The 21,388-nt window shown below is 37.8% G+C and overlaps 1 protein-coding gene across 1 annotated transcript; it reads right to left on the reverse strand. All coding sequences in view use genetic code 11, as the record gives it.

Moving 5' to 3' along the window:
- Positions 1 to 360: 360 nt before the first annotated feature.
- EGR_01603 (RNA-binding protein Musashi) lies at positions 361 to 20,611 on the reverse strand (the record flags this gene model as incomplete). Its single annotated transcript, XM_024490852.1, has 16 exons — positions 361 to 370; positions 710 to 742; positions 1,026 to 1,207; positions 2,480 to 2,997; positions 4,479 to 4,778; positions 5,342 to 5,429; positions 5,492 to 5,574; positions 5,657 to 5,705; positions 7,822 to 8,037; positions 8,058 to 8,092; positions 8,704 to 8,757; positions 9,037 to 9,157; positions 9,923 to 10,007; positions 14,975 to 15,056; positions 17,261 to 17,301; positions 20,286 to 20,611. 16 exons carry the CDS (start codon positions 20,609 to 20,611, stop codon positions 361 to 363), a joined length of 2,223 nt encoding a protein of 740 aa, XP_024354717.1.
- Between the last annotated feature and the right edge of the window lie 777 nt (positions 20,612 to 21,388).

Raw genomic sequence — 21,388 nt, forward strand, 5'->3', positions numbered from 1 at the left:
TAGCGAGCATAGTTGGACAAACTCTTGCCTACTGCGCAGCTACTAAATTCAACTTCGAAATTTACCTGTCTATTTACGTTAAAACTTTATGAACGAACCTAATGAATCAATTTTTGTTAGTTTGCTACCACTTTATCTATTGAAGTGAATCTACTTTCGGATGTCGATAACTCCTGAGTAAAACATGCATACTATCATCATAAATATCATGTTTTGTAAAAGAAGATATGTTTGGTCAATCTCAAAAGGATTAGGAAAGAACTATAACAAGTGGATAATACTGAGTAGGTAATCCCATATATCGAAGCAAATGAGCTCACGAGTACTTGAAAGACCAGTAATCTTGGATGCGCCGAAGTGCTACTGCGTCCTAAAAGGGTTAAAAAAGCAGTTGAAGAATCAAGGTCAAACAACATTAGGAAATTAACTATAAGCCTGCATACGAAGCCAAACAGTGTGATTTACAGGTACGAAGTCAGGGACAACATCAATTTGAAATGGTGCAAACTAATGAACCTATGGATTTTGGTAGTGAGAAAATGATTGGGATTGACATGCTTGTTAAACAGCCCGAATTCACTGTGCAAAAATTGAATGACATGCCATTGATAATAGAGTGGAATGATAGGTCTGTGAAATTTTTTTAATGAGAATACGCGGAGGCTAATGGAAATTAACGACATCTGATGAATAACTGAAATAAACTTACCACATCTGAACTTCAAAAGGTGCATAATTTTCCCTAAATAAGGTATCGTAAAGTTCAACCTTATCACCAATGAAGCATTAGATTTAACATTCTCTAAGGGTCTCCATTGCTGTGTGATATGACATTGTGCTCAACCAAACTTCCACCAATGCTTTTGCAAAGTGGCACTTTATGGCAGAGCTAAGGGTTTTGATTCTTGGAATAGAAGTCTAGTACATGGGAACTTGATTTCTAGCGCATTGCATAAATGATACGTTTCTATAGTATTGCTTGAAACTGGGCACTTTGACTTTCTACATTCAAGCTCAAAACTTACCTAGGAACTTTCGCAGGCATTATATAGAGGCCTGAGTTAGCGTCCGCAGCAGTGGCATTTGACTGCGATGTGGTTGTCTGTTCGGATGAGTTTATGTCTTGCGTAGGCTGAAGTGGTGCCATCGGACCAGTGGGCCTGTTACTGGACTGAGGCGTTTGCTGTATGATAATTCGCTGCCGGTTCTGTAAATAAAAAGGCCTTTCATTCATCACTCCACATTAATATGACTGAATTGCCTCAGAACAAATAGATTTACTTTCACTTTACGGTGCCGCATTACAATGACGAAGAAATGAAACAATAGCAAACACCTACCAAATCAAAAAAGGCAACATCATTTTTTTCTTATAAATAGGTCGCGGTATTTTAGGACTAATAATGAATCATTATGCTGCTATGCTGAATTTAGTACAATTCAAGGAAATCTAATACCACGCCCAGGTGTCACACCGATTGGACTCAAACGTTTAGTAATACTTAGCACCTATTTCAGAAAATGTTATTTTTCCCACATTATCTCTGATGCATCAATCACCCATGTTTCAAAGCATTCCCGTCCCCTGCAATTATACTCCGACACGTCTCTTCACAAACGGGTGACGAATCATTTCGCACTCAGAATTACTGTTGAAGGCAGTAGTGACAACCGCTTGCTTTGCGTTTATTCTTTTCAAAAACATCCAGGTTGCTTTGTAATTAGGAAAAACAATCATGTAAACATGAGATCTTTAGATATGGAGCGCTCAAGCAAAATTTGTATAACAATTCATTTTGGTGCATCCTATTGTAAGCTTTAAAGCTTATTCGTTCTTTTCTTTCCAATTTTAGTTTTCATTCAAATCGATCAGCTCATTGGTTTAAATATCTTACACTTACTCTAGTAAACAATACGTACTTCTACTTTTGACAGTGCTGACCTCCTGGAGTTTTATCTTCTAGAAGGTAGTCTAATTATTGTATATAAATAAATATGTCAACTCTTGGAAGCAATTGTGAAATGAACGAGGCGGAATAATTGAAATGTTCCCTTTTTTTGAAGCTGGGATAGCGAATTGCGCTCAGAAACACTTCAGTAGTAGTTCCGTGTCATTTTCATTCTAATTAGCAAAATCTTTATCTTGTCGAGTGCTAGGTCAACTGATATAAAGGCAGAGTTAGAATACTAGGCAATTATTCCTATGTTTTCTCTTTAAAATTTGACAACCTTTACGGCCGTACGATAGTAAACAAATATTGCGACATAGAAACACCACTTCTCGATTGTTATTAAGTCGTGAATTTCTTTCGTTAGACCCAAATGTTATACAGACTAGTTATGCTCAATTTATTTCGTTAAAAAAGTACCACGTCACCTCTTACGCATGCAATTTAAGTGCGTCCTCCTTAATGGTCTTAACTCGCATAAGCACATTGATGATTTTATTCGATTCAAGAGTGAAATGATGAAAACTAACCGCCATCGAATTTACGGCATATCCATTGACTGAAGCAGCACTTTGAGGCTGCGTTGCTGTTCCCGGGGGTGACAATGGCGATGCAACTGGCGGCACTGATGAGGTCGACAGCTGCAAAGCTGACGCAGCGGCCATAACCGCAGCCTGTTGATGGTGTTGCTCTTGTAAAAAGCAAAGGTTATAGGCAACAGCGGCAGCAGCGGCAACTGCATTGTAGGCCTGCATAGTTTGCAGAGGTTGTGAGAAGGTGGTCTCCAGAGCAGATGCCATGTTTAAACCCGTCGGAGCGTATGCTGGTGCGGTAGCGCCGATCAAAGTCTGCTGTGCCGTCGGTAATCCGACTGGATTGGAATAAGACGGTGGAAGTCGCGAAGGGAAGGGAGAAAGGGCTGAAGTTGGACTGGAATATGACGCTCCCAAGGCCGCTGCATAGTCATAAGGAGCGATGCTTGAGGTAGGCAGTGTGGGGTGTGCACACGGGGGCAGATTTGCTGCGTCTGTTTGAGCTAATATGCCACCTAGATTTTAAAAATTCAAGTTAGTTGGCTTACGATCATAGTACTCCTAAAATTCCAACCATTACGAAGGGCAGAAGACAAAACCCATATTTATCTAATGCAATTTTAATCGTTACATCAAGTACCTGGTTTCCAAGAAATAAGCATTGCTTCTAATGAAGCAAAGATATTTATTATGCTTTTTGTTATCTAATAAAAGAGAAGAAAAGAAAGTTAGCAATAAAAGAAACAAAAATTCACTTTTATGGACCTTTTATTTTGAACCTATGTCAAAATGACAACATTCCGCTGAAATGGGCATCCATCTTAAATGCTCGATCATGCTTAAACGCCGTTTAAAAGAGGATTTTGTTACAGTCGTGCCATCCAGCGGTCTTAACAAGGGAGTAACATAGAAGTGGATAAGAAATCACAATTAACACCTGAGGCAAATTTAAATGGATGGGCTTGCTTTAATTCTATAATCAACAATTCTCTGAAAGCGTCCAGAAGTATTTGGTTTTGCCTTTAGACACCAATCTTTTATGTCCTAAATTTTGCATGTGCGCTTTTAAGAAGAACCTATAACCACCTCTAGGCAAGTCCAATTTTGATGGTAGCAATTGGGCTCGAGGCACTTAAAGCGCCTTGTGTGGAATCATCTGCAGTTGACGGTGGCGCCAAAATCTTGTATGACATATGTGAATGTTCAAGGGGGAAAATCGCCTACCATGGTTAGGGAGATTAGTCTCACTGCCTTCTGGTCAAGATAAGGCGAGCATGCACATCTGTGCACCGAAATGCTTGGCGATGCAAAGTATATAAGCGATGTTAATAAAACACACCGCGGCAATTTAAACTTCAAATAAAATCTTTTTGTTGCTTACGTTTTGTTACGAAGCCATTCCAGTTCTACTGCAACAAAATACGTTATTTTTAGTGAAATGATCCCGTTATCCTTTTCTGTTATCCATTTGGCCATAAACTTCTAGCAGTAGTTCCCGTCCTTGTCTGTCTCCCTCGTAAAAATACGCGACCCTTGAATACATGTTATCCGCCTTCACCTACGTTTATTATTAAGGACAACTATCGTAATGTTCACCATATACGTCTTTTGGCTGGTCAAAATGTTGATAAATGTGTATTACTGAACCACTCTCTAAAGTCCTATAAATTTATTGTAAAATTAGATCAATCCCTTAGGCTCAAATGGACATGTGTACTTAACTCACACCGCCGTGACTATCTGTGCTTCAGAATACAACTTTCACTCCACTTTAACCTCATGATGAAACTGGAGTGAAAGCAGCGAATGTAAGGTGAGGAATTTTTAAAGAAGGCATCCATAAACTTTTAAGAGGTGATCAAAGAAGTTCATTTTACTTCATAATAATCACCTTATTATCTGTTGAAGATTAATTCCTTTACTTTGAACGAAATGCTCTTGAAGTCTTTTGATAGTAGTAGTATTACAGTGAATGTAGAAACCGGGGTAAGCCTACCATTTTGATAGTTGAACGGGAGTAGGTAATTAAAATTCTGGAACGGTGTAACAGCAGATTGGAGAGGCGCAGAGAGCAAAGGGTTGGGAGCATTGAGTCTTGGTTGTTGCTGCTGTTGTTGTGCCTTTGGTTGGAAAGCATTGAACATTGTTAACATTTGGGGCACCGTCAGTGCAGAAGCCGTAGATGCCTGAATGCTCGAAGCATTGCCTAAGGCAGCAGTAGTTCCCGCACCCACGTAGTGACTTGTGCTCGGCCCAGTTCCTGTGACTGCGGTATGATGGTTCGCCGTAGGCAGGGCTACAAGACAGAGTGCAGTTTAAGAGCATAGCGGACGAGTTTGTGGTGTATCAAAAGTGGCATAATTTCCGGCTTTGAAAGTCGCTCTGTTGGCTATTTTTAACTAGCTAGAGATATACACACAATTAAATGCAAATACTTGTTCCGTTCTCAACGGTATTCTTTTAAAAATCGGACACCAACATTGCTGAGCAATAAGTAATAATGTGTTGCTAAAAACTGGAATATTTATGGGAAGATTAATGGTTTAATATTTTAATGTGCAAATAGTACTCTCTGCTGAGATATTGCTTTCGAAAGCACTACTAAATGATACCATATTGGAAACAGAAGTAAAAAAATAAGGTGATTTCCATGTTTTATCATAATTAATCACAATCTTTTTAAGGCATTCACTTTCGTCGTTTCAAATGATGCAAATAGTCGGTCATCTTTGAAGTTCACATCCGTGATCCCCATGTTTTGAGCTACTTTTGTAGAGGATGGCAACTAACTACAAATAGTTTCTCGAGCACATCTGATAGACGTTGATAAAAAGGGGATAGCAAATATCCGAAACGTACGCATATTTTGTACCGCATACTGCCGCTGCCTGAGTAGTGTATTGGTATTGCTCATAACTTCTTTTGGAACGGCTTTCTTCACTTCCACCTAAATGAAAAAATTAGCTCAAAATATTCCAAAGTATTCGCAGATTTAGTTCGCAAACCCACCTTTTTGTTATTCACGGTATGAAACTGTTTTTGGCAAACTATATCAGCTGCAGATTCACTTGCAAAAGTGATGAAGGCAAAGCCTACAAGTCAGAGTGAAAAAATGATAAATACTGCACACACATTGACCACATCATGTCAAGCATGAAGGTTCAAGATGCTCACCTCTTGAGCGGTTCGTTGCCCTATCGAACATCAGTTCGCAAGAGTCAATCTACAAAACCATTAATTGGCGATGAAGCTGAAACTAGTACTACTTTCACTACTCTTTCATGCACGACTGGCAATAATGAGGATATAGTGTAGTTAACTTGTCTTTCTCCTGTGGTATTTACTGAACTAAATAAATGTGAGACAGCTTTTATCTATTAATAAAAGGAAAGATTTGCAAGCGCATACCGAACTGATCAGTCTAATATTTCTAAATCAAGGAAAATGAGAAAAGTTTCCGCGTCTAAACAATGCTAATGCGTAAGAATTTCGTGGATATTTGCTCGAAACACCACGTCTGTCAGGATAGATCTAAAGCGGCTATATACTCTTGCTTAAAATGATGAGAGAGTGCAATACTCTATTAACCATAGAATAAACTAAAAAAGGGAAGATTAGTGCTCCAGGATCCCAGCAGTGCATAGTTTTGCAGTTACTTTAGGTGGCATATTTTTAGGGATTCATGAGGCACAAATTAAAGTGAAGTTGTTTCTATGATTCCGACCTTCGCTGACCTAACTTGGTTACTCTTTGTCTGTGGTAAAACCACCAATTTACTATTGACATGCTCTATATGTGACTACACTTCTTTGCAATTTCTCTGGACGCCTAATTATTCGACATGTTGTCTGTTCTTTGCGTGAAAGCAGGTAAATTACAATCAGAGACCGCGATGTGCAAAATCAGTGCGAGAGTGCATTAAGGCACAGGCGAGTTTTAAGTACACATTGTGCTTTCGTGGTGTACCTTAGTTGAACGAACTTAATCATTTGGGGTTTGAACAACGACTGATAGCATACTATTTGTATACTAAGGCTACCTTAGTTTTTGTTAAGTTATGCTATCCACTAGTTTGTCCCTAAAAAGCGCATTTCGCACATTCGGCCAATTGGGACTGAACAGCTACCCAAGCTCAAACCAAATTAGGACACGTTAAGCCATGATAAACACGATCAGTCCGACACTGAATCATCCCACCTTCAAGAGTTGATGCCAGGCCACCTCACGCCACAGCATCCAAGCCTTGAAGTAGCGAAGCTAGCACCTTTGTTAGCTGAAAGCGGTTCGTTCTGCGCATGTCATGCTGTCGAATCAACTCCGCTCTGTGCCATCTCTCGCCTGCAAGGCCACTGCGTGTTCTAGGCGCTCAGCACTCCATTTACATATGTTTACGCACGGTCTCAGCGACAAATTTTGCAGATGGTTAATTTTATTCTAATCAGTATAATATTTGCGTAAATATGTTTTTCGAGAAAAATTAGGTAAGCCACATAATAACGACTGGCTCCAGGGAACACATCGTACAGTCAATACATGTTAACAGTAGTAAGGAAAAAATCCGAATCAAATAATTTGCCAAAATAGAATTGTCTTGACACGAGTCCATGAGAAAATGTTAACTTTTGGTTTAACTTCGTGATTTCTTAACGATGTTTTAAATACACGCCTTCGTTTTTTTTGAATGCTATGAAACTAACCCATTTTACGTGCAATTCTGTTACCAGTAACAGTAGAATGCAAGCGATAGAAGCATTGAAAAATGAATATTGCAAAATCGCTGTTATGAGTTGACTACTTCTCAAATTGTAAAAGTATTAAGTGAAAGCTTTTTGAAAAGTATCTTAGAACCCCGGAACTTTGCAGTAAGTGCTCCCTAATAAACATGCGAATCGTAATTTAACCTACCCGTTCTTACAAGTTCGTAGTAAGCTTTTCAGTTATCCTCGAATTTGCTTCGGCAACACAGGAGGAATAGCTCAATGACTTGCTAATTATAATAAAATTCTACACGCTGCTACATGTTTAGGCATTGGATTGTTCAAAACTATAACATGCAAATACGAACTTGAGTGGTGAAGTGACCATCGTATTTGAAGATGTGCGTTTAGTTGAAACAGCAGTTTCAAGATGTGGACATGAACACGAATAACTAGTATCCTGAACTACATGACAATTAGAGGTACAAAATAAGCTGACTACTCTAATCTAATAAATCCACATTTGCAAAATGAATTACCATGAGACTGTTTTGGCCTGCACAAAAAATATATAATTATCACTTTAGAAACAATTCCGATAGAATTACTACATGAATTGGAAATCACACAACAAGCACTCACGTCTCCGTACGTAGAGAAAAAGACTCTCAGATCATCTGCTGTTGTTGATGTAGAGACTCCACCAATGAAGACCTTTTTTGTCCGCAATAGAGCCTGAGTCGCGATCAATGTGGCATTCATTGTTGAAGTGTTTAAGAATGTGTTAACAGGAGCACCATCAATTCTTCGTTTAACGCCAGTATTTTTTTCATTTGAGTCAGTTAATGAGTTCATTTCCTTCGGGAACCAGAACTAACTGCCTCGATTTTATACGCAACGCTCCTATCCACGCCTAACGTACAAATCAAGGTAACACTATCTATCCATCGTTTTTAAGCCACTGAGGTCACGTAGATTGATTTGTTCGTGCGAGCGTGATAGCGAGCGTGACACGACGAATCGAATGCGATCACGGCGCCTGAGGGTCAGGTCACGGTGCGTGTGTGTGCCTCTGTCCATCCGATTGGTTATTGTTGAATGCGCCCTAATACACGAGCCTCAAAGCATAACTGCGGGTGACTGGTGGTTTTCTGCACTCTTGCGCTAGGAATTATCGACAAAATTAATTTTTGTAAGAAAGTTCAGCTCAGACCCATCAGTGTAGCTGGCATTTCATTGATGGCACAAAATTTTATACCGCTAAACATTTACTGACTTTAACAATGGCACTTGATTTCGAATTCATTGGAATGATCAGCGCAAATGAGTGAGCAAACTGTTACTCAGCTATAATGGGCATTAATGCAATTATGCGTAACCTAAATAAACCAGAATCCACTTGCGTACAAACGCGGTCGCTAGTAAGCGGCACCGATTTATAAAAACAAATCGCCACACAGGGCCAGTCAGTATGTAAAAAAAAATCAACCTAGCCTGGTAGAAAGCTTTCTGAAAGTGACTTACATTCGTTATTGCTTTTAACGCTGCCTGCTTCGGAACCGCAATCTTTGGCTCTATCTGCAGTTTGAAGAATATATATATTAGGTAATGTTGTGCGCTCTTTGATCCGGACCTAAATTATTTAAAGCACCGGAACAACAACTAACATCGCAACGTACGCAACAAGCATTTCTTCACTAGGCATGCAGGTGTGCCACCAAATTAGGCTGGTTACTTGCCATTTGATTTTAGACCCGATTTTCTAGTTTTTTATTAGTCAAGCCCTTAAAAGACTCAAATCTAAGTGCATGAATACCAATATCTACCATATATTCGGCTAATTGTTGCCAGGGTAACAGTCATTTCGTTGTCCGTTTGTACTAGTTAGCATTTGAGTCCAACAAAGACTGTGATAACAACGGAAAAGGGCGTGACCTGAGCCAGCCCCTCTAAAAAAAGGAACGAAAAACTCGCCCATCTAAAATCGCCACAAAAATAGACAAAAGTGAAGCGGATGAACAGAGCAAAATATAGTTTTAAATAAAAATAATCCATGAAGGTAAAATGGAGTCATGACGAATGCATATCTATTTCGAATATTAATTGTATTTCAGATAAATAAGACCAAACAAAGTTGTCTCTGGCTTTGACTGATTACTTAAAATAGAACAGTAAAATTAATATAAAATTTTACCGGTTGCGAATGTATGCATAAAAGTAGGAGATTCCGTTTAGACAGTAATACCATATTTCAAACAGTCATATATCAGTGTAGAAAGGCAAACGCTTGAACGGTTCTCTCTATTTACTTCTGCGTGGGGCTGGCAGCACCATTATTTATGACAAGATTAATATCACTAGTCAAGATGTCTTTTAAATTAGAGTGTAGCAGTTACTATGACCTAAAAATAGTTTTGCAACTTACTCTGTTAATGTTCAAAAAATCTGGACTGCTTAAATTAAGTGAATGAGTTTATTTCAATGCTGAATGAATATAACTGAAGGCACATGGGGTCGTTAATCGGCACTGATTGGGCATGTTGCAGAATTTTTAAAGCTGAAAATACTAAAGAATTAATCCATGGCTGAAGTATATACCCTCTACTTTGCAGAGAAAAAGTAGTGGCTCGCAACACCCCTTTGAATTAAGCATGGGAGATATGGTGATGTACACTGATTCATGATTTGTTTGAGCGGATTTGTAAAATTCAAATAGAGCAGTTTAATAAACTGGAGAGCGTACCCGCTTCGAATCAAGCATGTGAGGAGCGTCATTCAGAACGTTTTCAACCACACTTGGGTCAACAAATGTCACAAAACCGAATCCTCTGTAGAATAAAGTATATAATTAGTTGATTCAAGGAAAACTTCTACAAAAAGTTATGCCTTCTTACGTTTCAACTCATACGTAGGTTTTAATTTGTAAAAGCTGAATTCTTTCCAGCTTTATGAGAAGTAAATACGCATTTTTGCATTTGCTTAACCTTCGTATTGCTTTAATACGAAGGGCTCACAAAGAAATCAACCGCTGAAGACCAGGTCTCGCATGTTTTTGTAAGATATTAACTTCCGTGTGCTTCTGACTGATTTAGCCGCCATCCAAAGGCAATCAGATGTTGTAAATTTTTGACTAAGCTGAACCAATCTGTTAGCAGCCTGATTTTTTTCACCTATTTATCATAGATTGACAAAACACACGTGTCACGAAGTCGTGACTCTGAGGTCTAACAAAAAAATTGAGGTTTTGTATACATGCAATGGTAATGGAGAATTTGATAGATTTCCTTCTCTAGAGGCATATAAAACAACTTCGACATGTCATTGTAATAAATTTTTCAGTAAACCCCTAACAGTGTGTTTTGGGATGATTAGAGAATCGATCATGGATACTGTTGAACCGGTTTTCGAGGCAATAAAATGCGACGAGATCAAATATACTACTTTATATTGATGCAACTACTTTCGTTAGCAAGAAAGAAGTGGGAGGAGAGATAGAAAGGATCAAGTGGAATGCATTAATCTATATTGAACTGCTAGTATTGTACTCAACCTAGCTTTCCTCCTTCCGTTTATGTCTCATCCTGTCTACCCTCATTTGTTTCTGCTGCTTTCGCTACTCTCACGTGGCCGAAGAGAATGCCACTTTCACACGTTATGGCCAGGCTTGAGAGCGCGCGCTTGAGCAATTGACGAAGCGTAGATATACTTTGAAACCCAGTCAGTCAATTATATAGAAAATATTGTGGGGAAGAAAAGTGGCGACGTTAATTTTCTAAAAGTGTCTTAAGTGCTTAGAGACTGATACCATTTTCCACCTTCTGGAATTCAACTACTATCGATCTTAAGATGTGGGCCTTAAAAAAATAAAAGCAGTTGTTTAAATTCTGGTTTTAAGGAAGTTTTATGAGGCTCAACATCTTTACTATTGCCCGATGGTCATGATCGTGAATCAGTTCTGTGTGCATACTGAAGCTACTTTACTTCCGTTTATACACGCAGTGTGGAGAATCTGAAGCGAAGTATGTCGTATTATAGAAGAAAAATCAACGTTTAGTTGCTAAGAGAAAATCACAAAAACAGCCATTTACGACTGTTGTGTAAGGACATTGGCTTCGGGTTGTGGAAAGTGAACTTTTTGATCGGGAGAATAAACATGCACTATCTAGCGATGGCAAAACTAATGTGAAACATGAGGGGTAAATTTCGCCACCAAAGAAAAGGATTAGTCAATATCTGCATAAACAAGTGATAGTCTCCATTTATGTACGGCAATTCGGGCTCATTTAAAGCGCTCCACAAAGTAGTGTTTAAGAAGAAGGCGCATTTGGCCTTGTGGATGAATACTAATGGATTATTTTGTTCGTAGACTGCAAAACAGCTCCATAACACAAAAATCACTATGTTGTTTCACGTCACAGTAAGGAACCTTGCTACCAAGACTTCGATGGCCATACTGAATAGGTTTTATGGTTCCATATTAACAAATGTCGCATATTCCTTAATTCGTAAATTGTGACGCATAGTTCAAATAATTAAAGGCAAATGCCCAAAAACACCTTAAAAATTATTCATCTTCTTCAACGGAATTATAAATATACAGCCTGGCGGATTGTTTCAACATTTTCAAATTCTCACGATAGTTAAAATTGTTAAAACAATCAGGAAAATGATTTATTTTAGCCACCCTTCAGTTTTTTTGTGCTAACGAGCTAACCTACCTTGTAAAAATAGACGAAGATGTGCTATACTTTACCGTGGTAGTTATAAAGTAGATTGTTTTACTATGTTTTAGCAAACGCCACAGTCAGACAAACGCTTCCGTAAATCCCAAGGCGTTGATAGGATGCAGTGCATCTGATATGGTTTTGACTTTGGCCACTCGACTAACCACCGATTTGTTAACATTTAAATGAGGCTCATACATCAACTACTTATTGAAGTGTGGACTACATATCACATAGATAAAATAGTTATAACATATTCTCCTGATAAATTGGCAGATGTGGCTGTTGCCTTTTTGCGCAATAATATAAACATCGTCAACGAGTTGGTGACATTTTAATACCATTTGCACTTAAATTACGGTAAGTTGCCCTCTGCAACTGGCTACTCAAAGTCATGAACCATGAAATTTGTCACCCCCGATTCTACACTGCCCACGTTTTGGGAAATTTGTTATTACAAGAATTTATTCATGAAAACCACGCAGAGTCCTGCAAATGTTGATCCATTTTAAATATGGTCTACTTCTTCTTTAAAATGTAACCTAAGGTTTCTATAAATGTAAAAACTATTTCAGAAATTTAAACATGATTAATGACTGTCTAACTTCACAGTAAAGTTGCAAACACGCTTAAAGGCGAAGGCGCTACAGCTTAAGCACAGCTGCAGATGAGTGTGTGAGATCGCATTTTTCTCTTAAAATGTAAGCGTGGAGGATCATAAGCCATTGATTCGAGCCAGAGATAACCTTACCTAGGTGAAATAACCCATGAACTGTGATTGTGCCGTATTAGGAGGCTTGCAATCAAACGCACTGGAATCTTTCAAAAATATTTAGGGGAGAATTTCACCGAGTAGAACACTTGGATTACTGACGCCAGTTCGATGCTTCAGTGCATGCTGCTTCTGCGTTAAGTAGACTGCCAGCAATGGTCATGCATATGGCATCAGATTTGCCACAGTAGGAACGGAGGGTGAAGTATTTTCGCATAGCTCACCGAATAATATAAGTCAATTTGCACAATTGGCCCTAAAAATTGCGGATTTGCATCTTGACTATGACAAATGCATCCTCGTCGCTTCGGCTAACCTAAGTTTTGGACATACAAAGACACCTGCAAAATTTAGATAAAGTAACAGCGTATTAGTGCTTCTAGGCCTCGACTCGCAAATTTCACAAATGAAGTGTTCCTCACTAGCTGCTTTAAAAGACTATGCAAATTATGAATATCATGACCGCATTCCTTCACATCCCTGAATTGCGATTGCAAATGATAAGTTCCAATAGAATGTAAACCTTTAAGCTGAAAAGCTCGTTTGCATGCTTAGAACCTCTTACATTGGGTGAAATTTTTGGAATTTTACATCAAAACTACTTGCAGAAAGTACGTTGATACATCCAAATATTGCTAAAAAGTGTTACTCATCAAGGGTCTTGGAGAATGCACAATTATTTTCTTTTAAGTGCTTTTAAGCATGTTTGTGAAAAAGGAATCGAGGTGGCATTGCGGTTTTTTTGTTAATTTCGGTTAGTTAACCGTACCTAGAGCTTTGATTCCCCTCTCGAATGGCGGATTGCACTACGATATTTTGCCGGTGTTATGGCAAATATTTGCTCTACTAGCGCAGAAAAACGAACTGACAAATACGTTAAATCATTTCAGTGCTTTGCATTTTCGAAATAGGACCCATATCTTTTAGTCACCGCTATGATAAATAACAAAAATGAAATACAGTCTATTTACATCAGCCAAGGATTTATCATACTCAGGTAAAAAAATCTTATTGACAATCGGAAAACTCCACTTGATTTGGATTAACACTGAAGACTAGTACTTTAAAGTATAACTAAGCTAGGGTCGACTAGTTCTTGTTTATTCGTATAGTACTATGCAAACCAACTCATGATGGATGGCAATTTGTGCTTTCAAAAAAAGAACTAAACAAACAGTACCAATATCTAAAATTCTAGAGAGGTACAACCACCTACTTTCGCAAATTTTTACCTACTTAAGGAGAGAAGACAGCTTTAAGATCATGAAACACCTTTTGGAAACAAAGCATGGGTGAAATGGCGCAAATTGTCACACAACTTGTGGAGTGCTCAAATTAGGTACAAGGCGCAATCTTATCAAACCATGTTTGCAACATGAAAGCACACTATTAATTAAAACGAATTGAATTAGATTAAGATGTCCTTTAGAGTAACGTAGCGATTGGGAGCGAATAGGGTTCGAGTATGCGTCCCGCATTCATCATCACTTCTTTTCGGCTCAAAGATTAGCTTTAAATAATATTGGCCAACACCATTCATTTTAATTTCTTGTACATAACACAAATTAGTAAAATCCAATTTCTGCAAAGATCATCTGAGTTTGGATTGCTGTATTTTGAATCGTTAGTTCTGCTACCAGGTGGCCGTTAACAGTTGCATAACAGTACGAAAGTATCATTCATGTAAGGAATCCTCGTTGTAAAGGGGCCTTTCACTGTCATAAATACAAGGAAGTAGTTCCCTTTATGCCCTAAAAAGTTATTCCCGTCTAATTTTATGCACATCTGAAGATCTGCGGAAATTGATATAAAGTGAGGAAAACCAATATGCGCGCATTTTGCTAGATAACGATCCACTGTTTAACTTAGCTATCCCCGCTGCAGCATTTGAGGATGAATAAGTTAAGCAGCCATTTGCAAACATCACTCTGCACGTCTCTTCTTTCATCTTACGTAACACCTCGTTAAAATGCGAAGTTTCGTATCAAGAAAATATGACTGAAGTGTGGCTGTGCCGCAACTTGATAATCCAGTTCACCCACGAGTTGATAAAGGAGCAACCTTTAAAAGCTCACAAAAAACCTGGAAATAAAAGTTGGTTTATCAAAACGGTTGAATTTAGATTTATAGGTATATTTGTTATAAACTGTAATCCTCACTCACACAAAAGCATAAAAACTAGTAGACTAGGTTTTTTGAGGCGAAGTATTCATTTTAGCACACTGAAGGACCAAAAACAATAAGACTTGATTCAATATTACTTTTACGAACATTTGGAGAATAGTACATTAGAACTTACCGAGACTTTTTAGTGATGATGTCTCGCATTATCAGTGAATTCTTGATTTCGCCATATTTTCGAAAGTAAAACTTCAATGTTTCTAAAATTAGAGGTATACGCATTCTTATAGTTGTACAGTAGTGACGATGATTGAGAAAAGGAACAATGGTAGAATACAAACAGTAATTTAGACATTTGTCAAGTACGCAAGCAACAAATTAATTAATAGAAGCGATCCTGCTCCTTTTCCGATGCAAAACAAGTCCGAATCTATGTATGGATGCAAACATATATTAAAAAGGCTTTGCCCAAAATCTCAAAAGTCAGTATATATCAACACTTTTCCGTTGAATGGTTTGCCAACTGCCACTTAACTTCTTCATTTCACAAAAGTGCAAATGTGATAGGTCCCAAATAATTGCACTCTAACAAATACGTATCAGCATTACAACTGTTCGCGCTTTTCAAAGGAAACTCACCCAGGATTAATTACTCTAAAGCTCCATGAGATACCAAGGTACAAAAATTACGGAGAAGTCAACGTAGAATATGAATCCTAACAACTAAGGCGGTATGTCACTAAAGGTCAAGTAATAGTGAATTCACGACCATCATGGTTTTATTTCTAGGTGATTAAATATGAATAATTAATCCTCGAATCCAACTTAGTAAGCCAGAATACCAGATATTCGTTAATGAAAACAAAAGACAAGTGCTTAGGTGTATTTCACAAGATTAATTGCATTCTTCTCCTCTTACAGAATCATAGGTCGAGTTTACATGGCAACGATAGTGAGCGCCTTTTAGCGGTAGTCTTAGCTCCGAAACGATAATAATAACTGTTATATTTTCACTTTACGAAATGCTTTATTCACTTTCTACTCATACTTATATTGGGCTGCTTTTAACACTAAATACATATTGAGGGGGAATCCTCGATTCTAACATAGGGAAACTGTTCGAAAGGCTCATTCCAATTGCTCACAAAATTGGCTTAGAAGAGGTAGCCAACTTAGCTGTTATTTTACGGACGTTGTTCACATACTAAAGTGATATTTTATGTAAATTGACTACAGAAGGGCAAAATACAGAGTAGCTGTGGAAATCAACATTAGGAAAGGGAGGATGTTATTGTTGGATTGCGATCATATACAGAATGTACTTATGATTGGATAGGTAGAAATGGAGAAGGGAAAAATGGGTTTCTCTGAGCACTTTGAATGGATTATACCATAAGTAGATGCATTAATGCAGTGTTACGCTTTGAAATCCCGCGTATCAGTAAAACCAAAGTCGAAATTGTGCAATGATAATAATTTGAGAAAGAAGTGACGTAAGAACCTAAATTTGTGAGTATTTAGGAAGGTAAATGTCTTGAAACTGAATAAAATTAAATGAATGGATATTTTACAGTGTAAGTTTCCAAGGTCTAACTACTTTATGAGCCAAAAATAATTCTTTGTACATTGTTCAATTTGATGACATACGTAAGATTATCGAAGTCTTCTAAAACTCATTTAAAAATAACTTCTTGTTTGCAGTACATCAACCTACTTTGATTAATAACGTCGGAAGTGTTTCGTCAATTTTGACTTCGTATATTTTACATGAAAATTCGCTTAAATTAAAAAGTGTGAGTTTTTAGGAAACAGTCCTTGAGTACATAATCTTGTCTTGATTCCAAGCACCCATATTCTTAATAGCAGTTAATATTTCAGCAAATGCTATTTCCGTTATGAATGCATATCCCTAAAAATAGGAAGAAATGTATAAACACAGAATATTTACAAAGTGTCTGAGCTTAATTGAGCAGTTTCCATTTAATTTCATTGCCATTAGAAAGATACAGAAATTTACCGAAAAATAGTCACACAATGAACAAAATGCAAAAGTCTTAAGTGTTGTACCAAATGTATAAAGACTTCATTAAGGGATGATCAGGTGACTTCTTTATTTTTACAAAACATGGCATCGAAATTATAGCAAAATATATGTCCGCAGAGTCATACCTTAGCCCTCAAAATACGAAAGAAATAAACCATTCGGTAAATTTGACCAAATGTCTGAAGTCCTGATTTTAAGGAACTTAGTAAAGCGTTAAATTATCAAAAAAGCCTAGTTTTGGACAGAACAACCAACGCTCCACATGGAAGTTAGCATGAGTTACTTGCTTGCCTTTTTGCGGCAAGGGGCGGAAGTTCACACTTACGCTCTGAGATCTCCTTTCAATTCCGAGATCGGCTTAACGTTAATCTCTTGCCTACATTAGCAACAACGCCAACAGGTCAACAATTCCATACTTACCAATTGTAGTGCACGGGTTCAAGCCACCAATAAAAATTTTCCTAAAATAAAGGAAAACATTGAGTTTTTGTGAGTAGTCCTTCACCACTTCTTTTTTGTGAGTCAACATATGGCTTTTCACTAGAAAATAACAACAACTTCAACTTTCCTCTGAGTCCACAGACCCTAATAGTTTAGAACTGATTCAAGTCATACACAATAAAGTGGATTTAAACTAGTCAGTTTAATTATACAGCACTGCGCGCACTTTTTGACATGAAGTGCAAATACTGTGTTTGGAAACGATGAGTTCTAAACTTTAAAAGTAGTTTTTAATTTAATCTATTCATCATATAGTTGGCAAACTCAGCAGCTTACAGGACAATCTCCGTTTATTATCAAAAAGCAACTAGATATTTCAAATGTGTTTGTTAATTAAAGAAATGTAGTAATGCAATTTGAAATTTAACCTAAATGTTAAAATGCCTAGTGAATTTGCAAAATTACTGCTCCCGACTATGGAATAAATGACCTTCAGCCAATAGCACCGATTATGGTAATGCTGGGAAATGGAAGCTATGGTATTACAGCCATCCATCATGTTGCCATTTTGATCAAGCATTCTTATTTTGACTGATTACATAAATTCATCCGTGAAATGCCAAAATATCCAGGAACCATATTTGAAGTAACGACTTGAGTAGCTCTACGACTCAAAAAACGCCTTTGAATCCTCTGTTTTGTAGGTCCATGTCTTTATTACGACACCTAATGAAATTGCTGGTAAATCGGAGAGCAAGGAAAACATGAAATTATGAACATGAGTTCCAATATACAGCCTAGTTTTAAAATACCGTTTGGTTGCATAATTTTCTTTATTATTTATGTTTACAATGCGTCTCTAAAATGCTCCGACAAAAAGTTCAGGCCTATAAAGAATAAAAGTGTCCCAACTTTTTGATTCTACATGAAAAACACTTTCTTTGTTGTATTTTAAAATCAGAAATAGATTAGCGAAAAACTAACTACATAAACTTATTCTCCCGCTAAAACGATTTTATTAAATGTTTTATTGATACATGCTCCTTCACATCTCAAGCAGTTAACGAACTGTGTTTACACACATAAAAACCAAGCTTTTACCACATATTTTCCTTCCTAAGAAATAATAAAAACTGATTAATGTATTGCTTTAAAATACATGGTTTAATCTAGACCCTGACGTTGTATTCACATGAACGTAGTCATAGAACGAAAGATAGACTCGCATGTTGATTATTTGGTCCGAACGCAGGGCACATGGGGACTTATAAGCATGAGTACCTTATTACCTGAGGGGTATTTTATATTGTTTTATTGCCGCATGAATAGCTGCGTAGCATTCAAGCAGCGATAAAATAAGCGGTCCTGCACCATTATTTAAAAGATAATTTGATTGACAGGAATAAGAGGTAGGGCGAAAATTTGTGTGACCTATGAAGAGGGATTCAGTAAACCCATCTGATAATCGAAAACTTGTTTCTTTAGCAGTTGTACATATGAGCTGACTTGACTAATTTAGGGTACTTAAGCAAGTGAATGATTTTGAGGCTTTTACTTGAAAATAAGTCAGAAAATAGAATTAGTACTTCAAGCCATCTTGATGTGTAGAATTGCAGGCAGTCAAGATGTTGCTAATAGTAGTTTTTGCCTAACTGTAGTGTGAATGCCACACTGTAAGAATAATACTTTACTTTGAGAATGCAGAATCGTGTTTCGCCAGGTGCAAATGTATGTGTGACAGAATAGGGAGCGTCAAACGCACACCAGTAAAGCGGAGTCAGAATGGGTGGGAGCAAAGTAGTAAAACAGCTCCCAGATTTCAGCTTTTGCTTCTAGTTCAAGTAAATTTTATAGATTAAAAACCTCTTTAGTTAGTGTAATTTTATTTCCATTAAATATGTAACTTCCTGCCAAAATTTAGAAGCACGAATAGTGTAGCCAACCATTTTTAAAGATGTAATGGCATCTGTGAACCGCAGAAAGTGTAACGAATGGGTAGCACAATAGCAATTGGTAATGTTTCGATACCAAAAATTCATTTCTGAGTTAAATGCACTTCAAAGGCGCATTTCGCTGGGCTTTCTACTTAATGCACATACACTTGTGGTGGCCAAGATTCGGACACGTGTTGGTGAAATTAGCTCATTTGAATCAGCATTGCAACTTGTGGCCGAATTTGAGAGTAAGCATAAGTTCACAGAATAAAAATTTGCAAATTTTAACTGTAAAAAGAGTCCTACAACCTTTAGTGTCACGCATAATTTGCAATATTTTGAGCTCACCTGCGAATTTCAAAAACCATCAAATTCCTGGATTAAACTAAGTTGCAATGCCACATACCTTGAGAAAAGACATTTCTCTTATTGTGAACGATTTATTTTCCAGCGTTGAACTCGAATCGGAAAGAATAATAATGAACCTAGCCCATTTTTATTGCAGAGGCTAAACTAAATCTAATTGAAAGGAAAAGAATGGTCTCCTTCTAAATTTCACTCAAGTCAATAGACATGTCACAACAGATGGAGAAGTTGAAAACTCGAGTCACTGTAAATCCCAAAAAAATGCTTTGCCCACTGGCTGACAGGTAGGGAAGCGCAGTTTTAAACTGCCACAATACGCTAAAGGTCGAAATGCTTGCTTGAACTACGTCGGCCCCTTCTGAATTTTAGTGTGCTTTAGGATGAAAAATGATTTATAAATAAGCAAAGATCCAATAAATGCAATTACTCATTATTTGCATTCATCTACGATAAGTGTCACCAAGAATCCCCAAATAAATATAAAGCTAAGTAGCAGCTAATAGGAACCATTATTTGCCGAGTCAGCTCTAGTCAGATAAGAAGTTAAGAAAAATCGCAGCAAAATTATTGTATTCTTAGCTAATTTTAAGAAAATCAGCCTGTTTTACGAAGTCTTACGAAGTAAAACATATTTTCATGAAAAATGTCCCATTAAGTGTAGATTAAGAATATATAAGCAGATAAAACGATTGATTTCCATTTACCCAGGTTCATGGGGAAAAACTGTCCCTTCTTCGTCCCCTTCTTTCAATTCAACCTCCGCCTCATCGCCTTCTTCCTCTTCCTGGCCCTCCGCCTCCATCACAGTCACGGTTGTAGCTCCATTTTTAAGGTCACCGATTTGCCCGCCCACAAAGCCTATACCAATTGGTTCATTGGTACTGGCGCAGTTGAGATTAGAATGGGTGCAGCTCGTGTCGTTGGAAGGACAGCTAGTCGGTTCCATTTTTATGTCAACTACGGTGGAAGTCATCCCTACATCCAGCGGCGGGCTGGTCGCATTGTTGGCACAGATTGAATTTATGCCCATATGAGGCGGAAGGAATGGAGCTTCCAGGCAGTGATCCTGCTGTTGTTATTGATGGTAGCGACGGTGATGATGACGATTAGGGTAATGCCACTCCAATGCCACCGCTTTGGTCTTGCGTTAACTCACGTGTGCCTGTGCATGCGAGGGTTCGCGCGCCCTTGTGTAGCTCAAAAGCTAGTCACCGGATTGGACAGATCGTGGAGAGGTAAAATGTAATTTGCCCGCTGCACGATAACCAGTCATACTGTGCACATCAAGTGGAACAGGAATAGCGCGTACGTGCACGAAGCGTAGATAACACTCTAGTGAAAAGTTGATATTCTAGGGTTGCTTCTTAAAACTTACACACTTAATTCACAAATCCACTTATCAACCCTGTGGCGATTTCGTCTTCAAGTGGGGTCATTAATTCAATGGGGTTTAAGCACAAGTCCTAAAAGCAACGAAACCTCTGTACAACTTTTTACACAGGAATGAGTTAAATTAGTTGATGTCTACCTAAATGACCAGAGTAAGAACCATGGTATTTCCTACAGTTCTAAAGTGAGTTTTCCTTTACAAACACAGTTCTTTCGGATTTCTGACTCATTATTTGACAGAGTTTCGCGCTTCACTCATTAATACCGATCCTTAGTTGAGTGCTCGCTGAGAGGCAGCTTAGACTACAAGATGTTGTTTAAAAGCTTAAGCATTTGGTTTATCACGGTCTCAAATAGAGCGGGTTGTCTATGATTTTATGAGGAATAAGTTTTATCAAACCAATTTTTAGTCATTGTT

The sequence above is a fragment of the Echinococcus granulosus genome, assembly GCF_000524195.1.
Source record: "Echinococcus granulosus chromosome Unknown EG_S00006, whole genome shotgun sequence".
NCBI lineage: Eukaryota > Metazoa > Platyhelminthes > Cestoda > Cyclophyllidea > Taeniidae > Echinococcus > Echinococcus granulosus.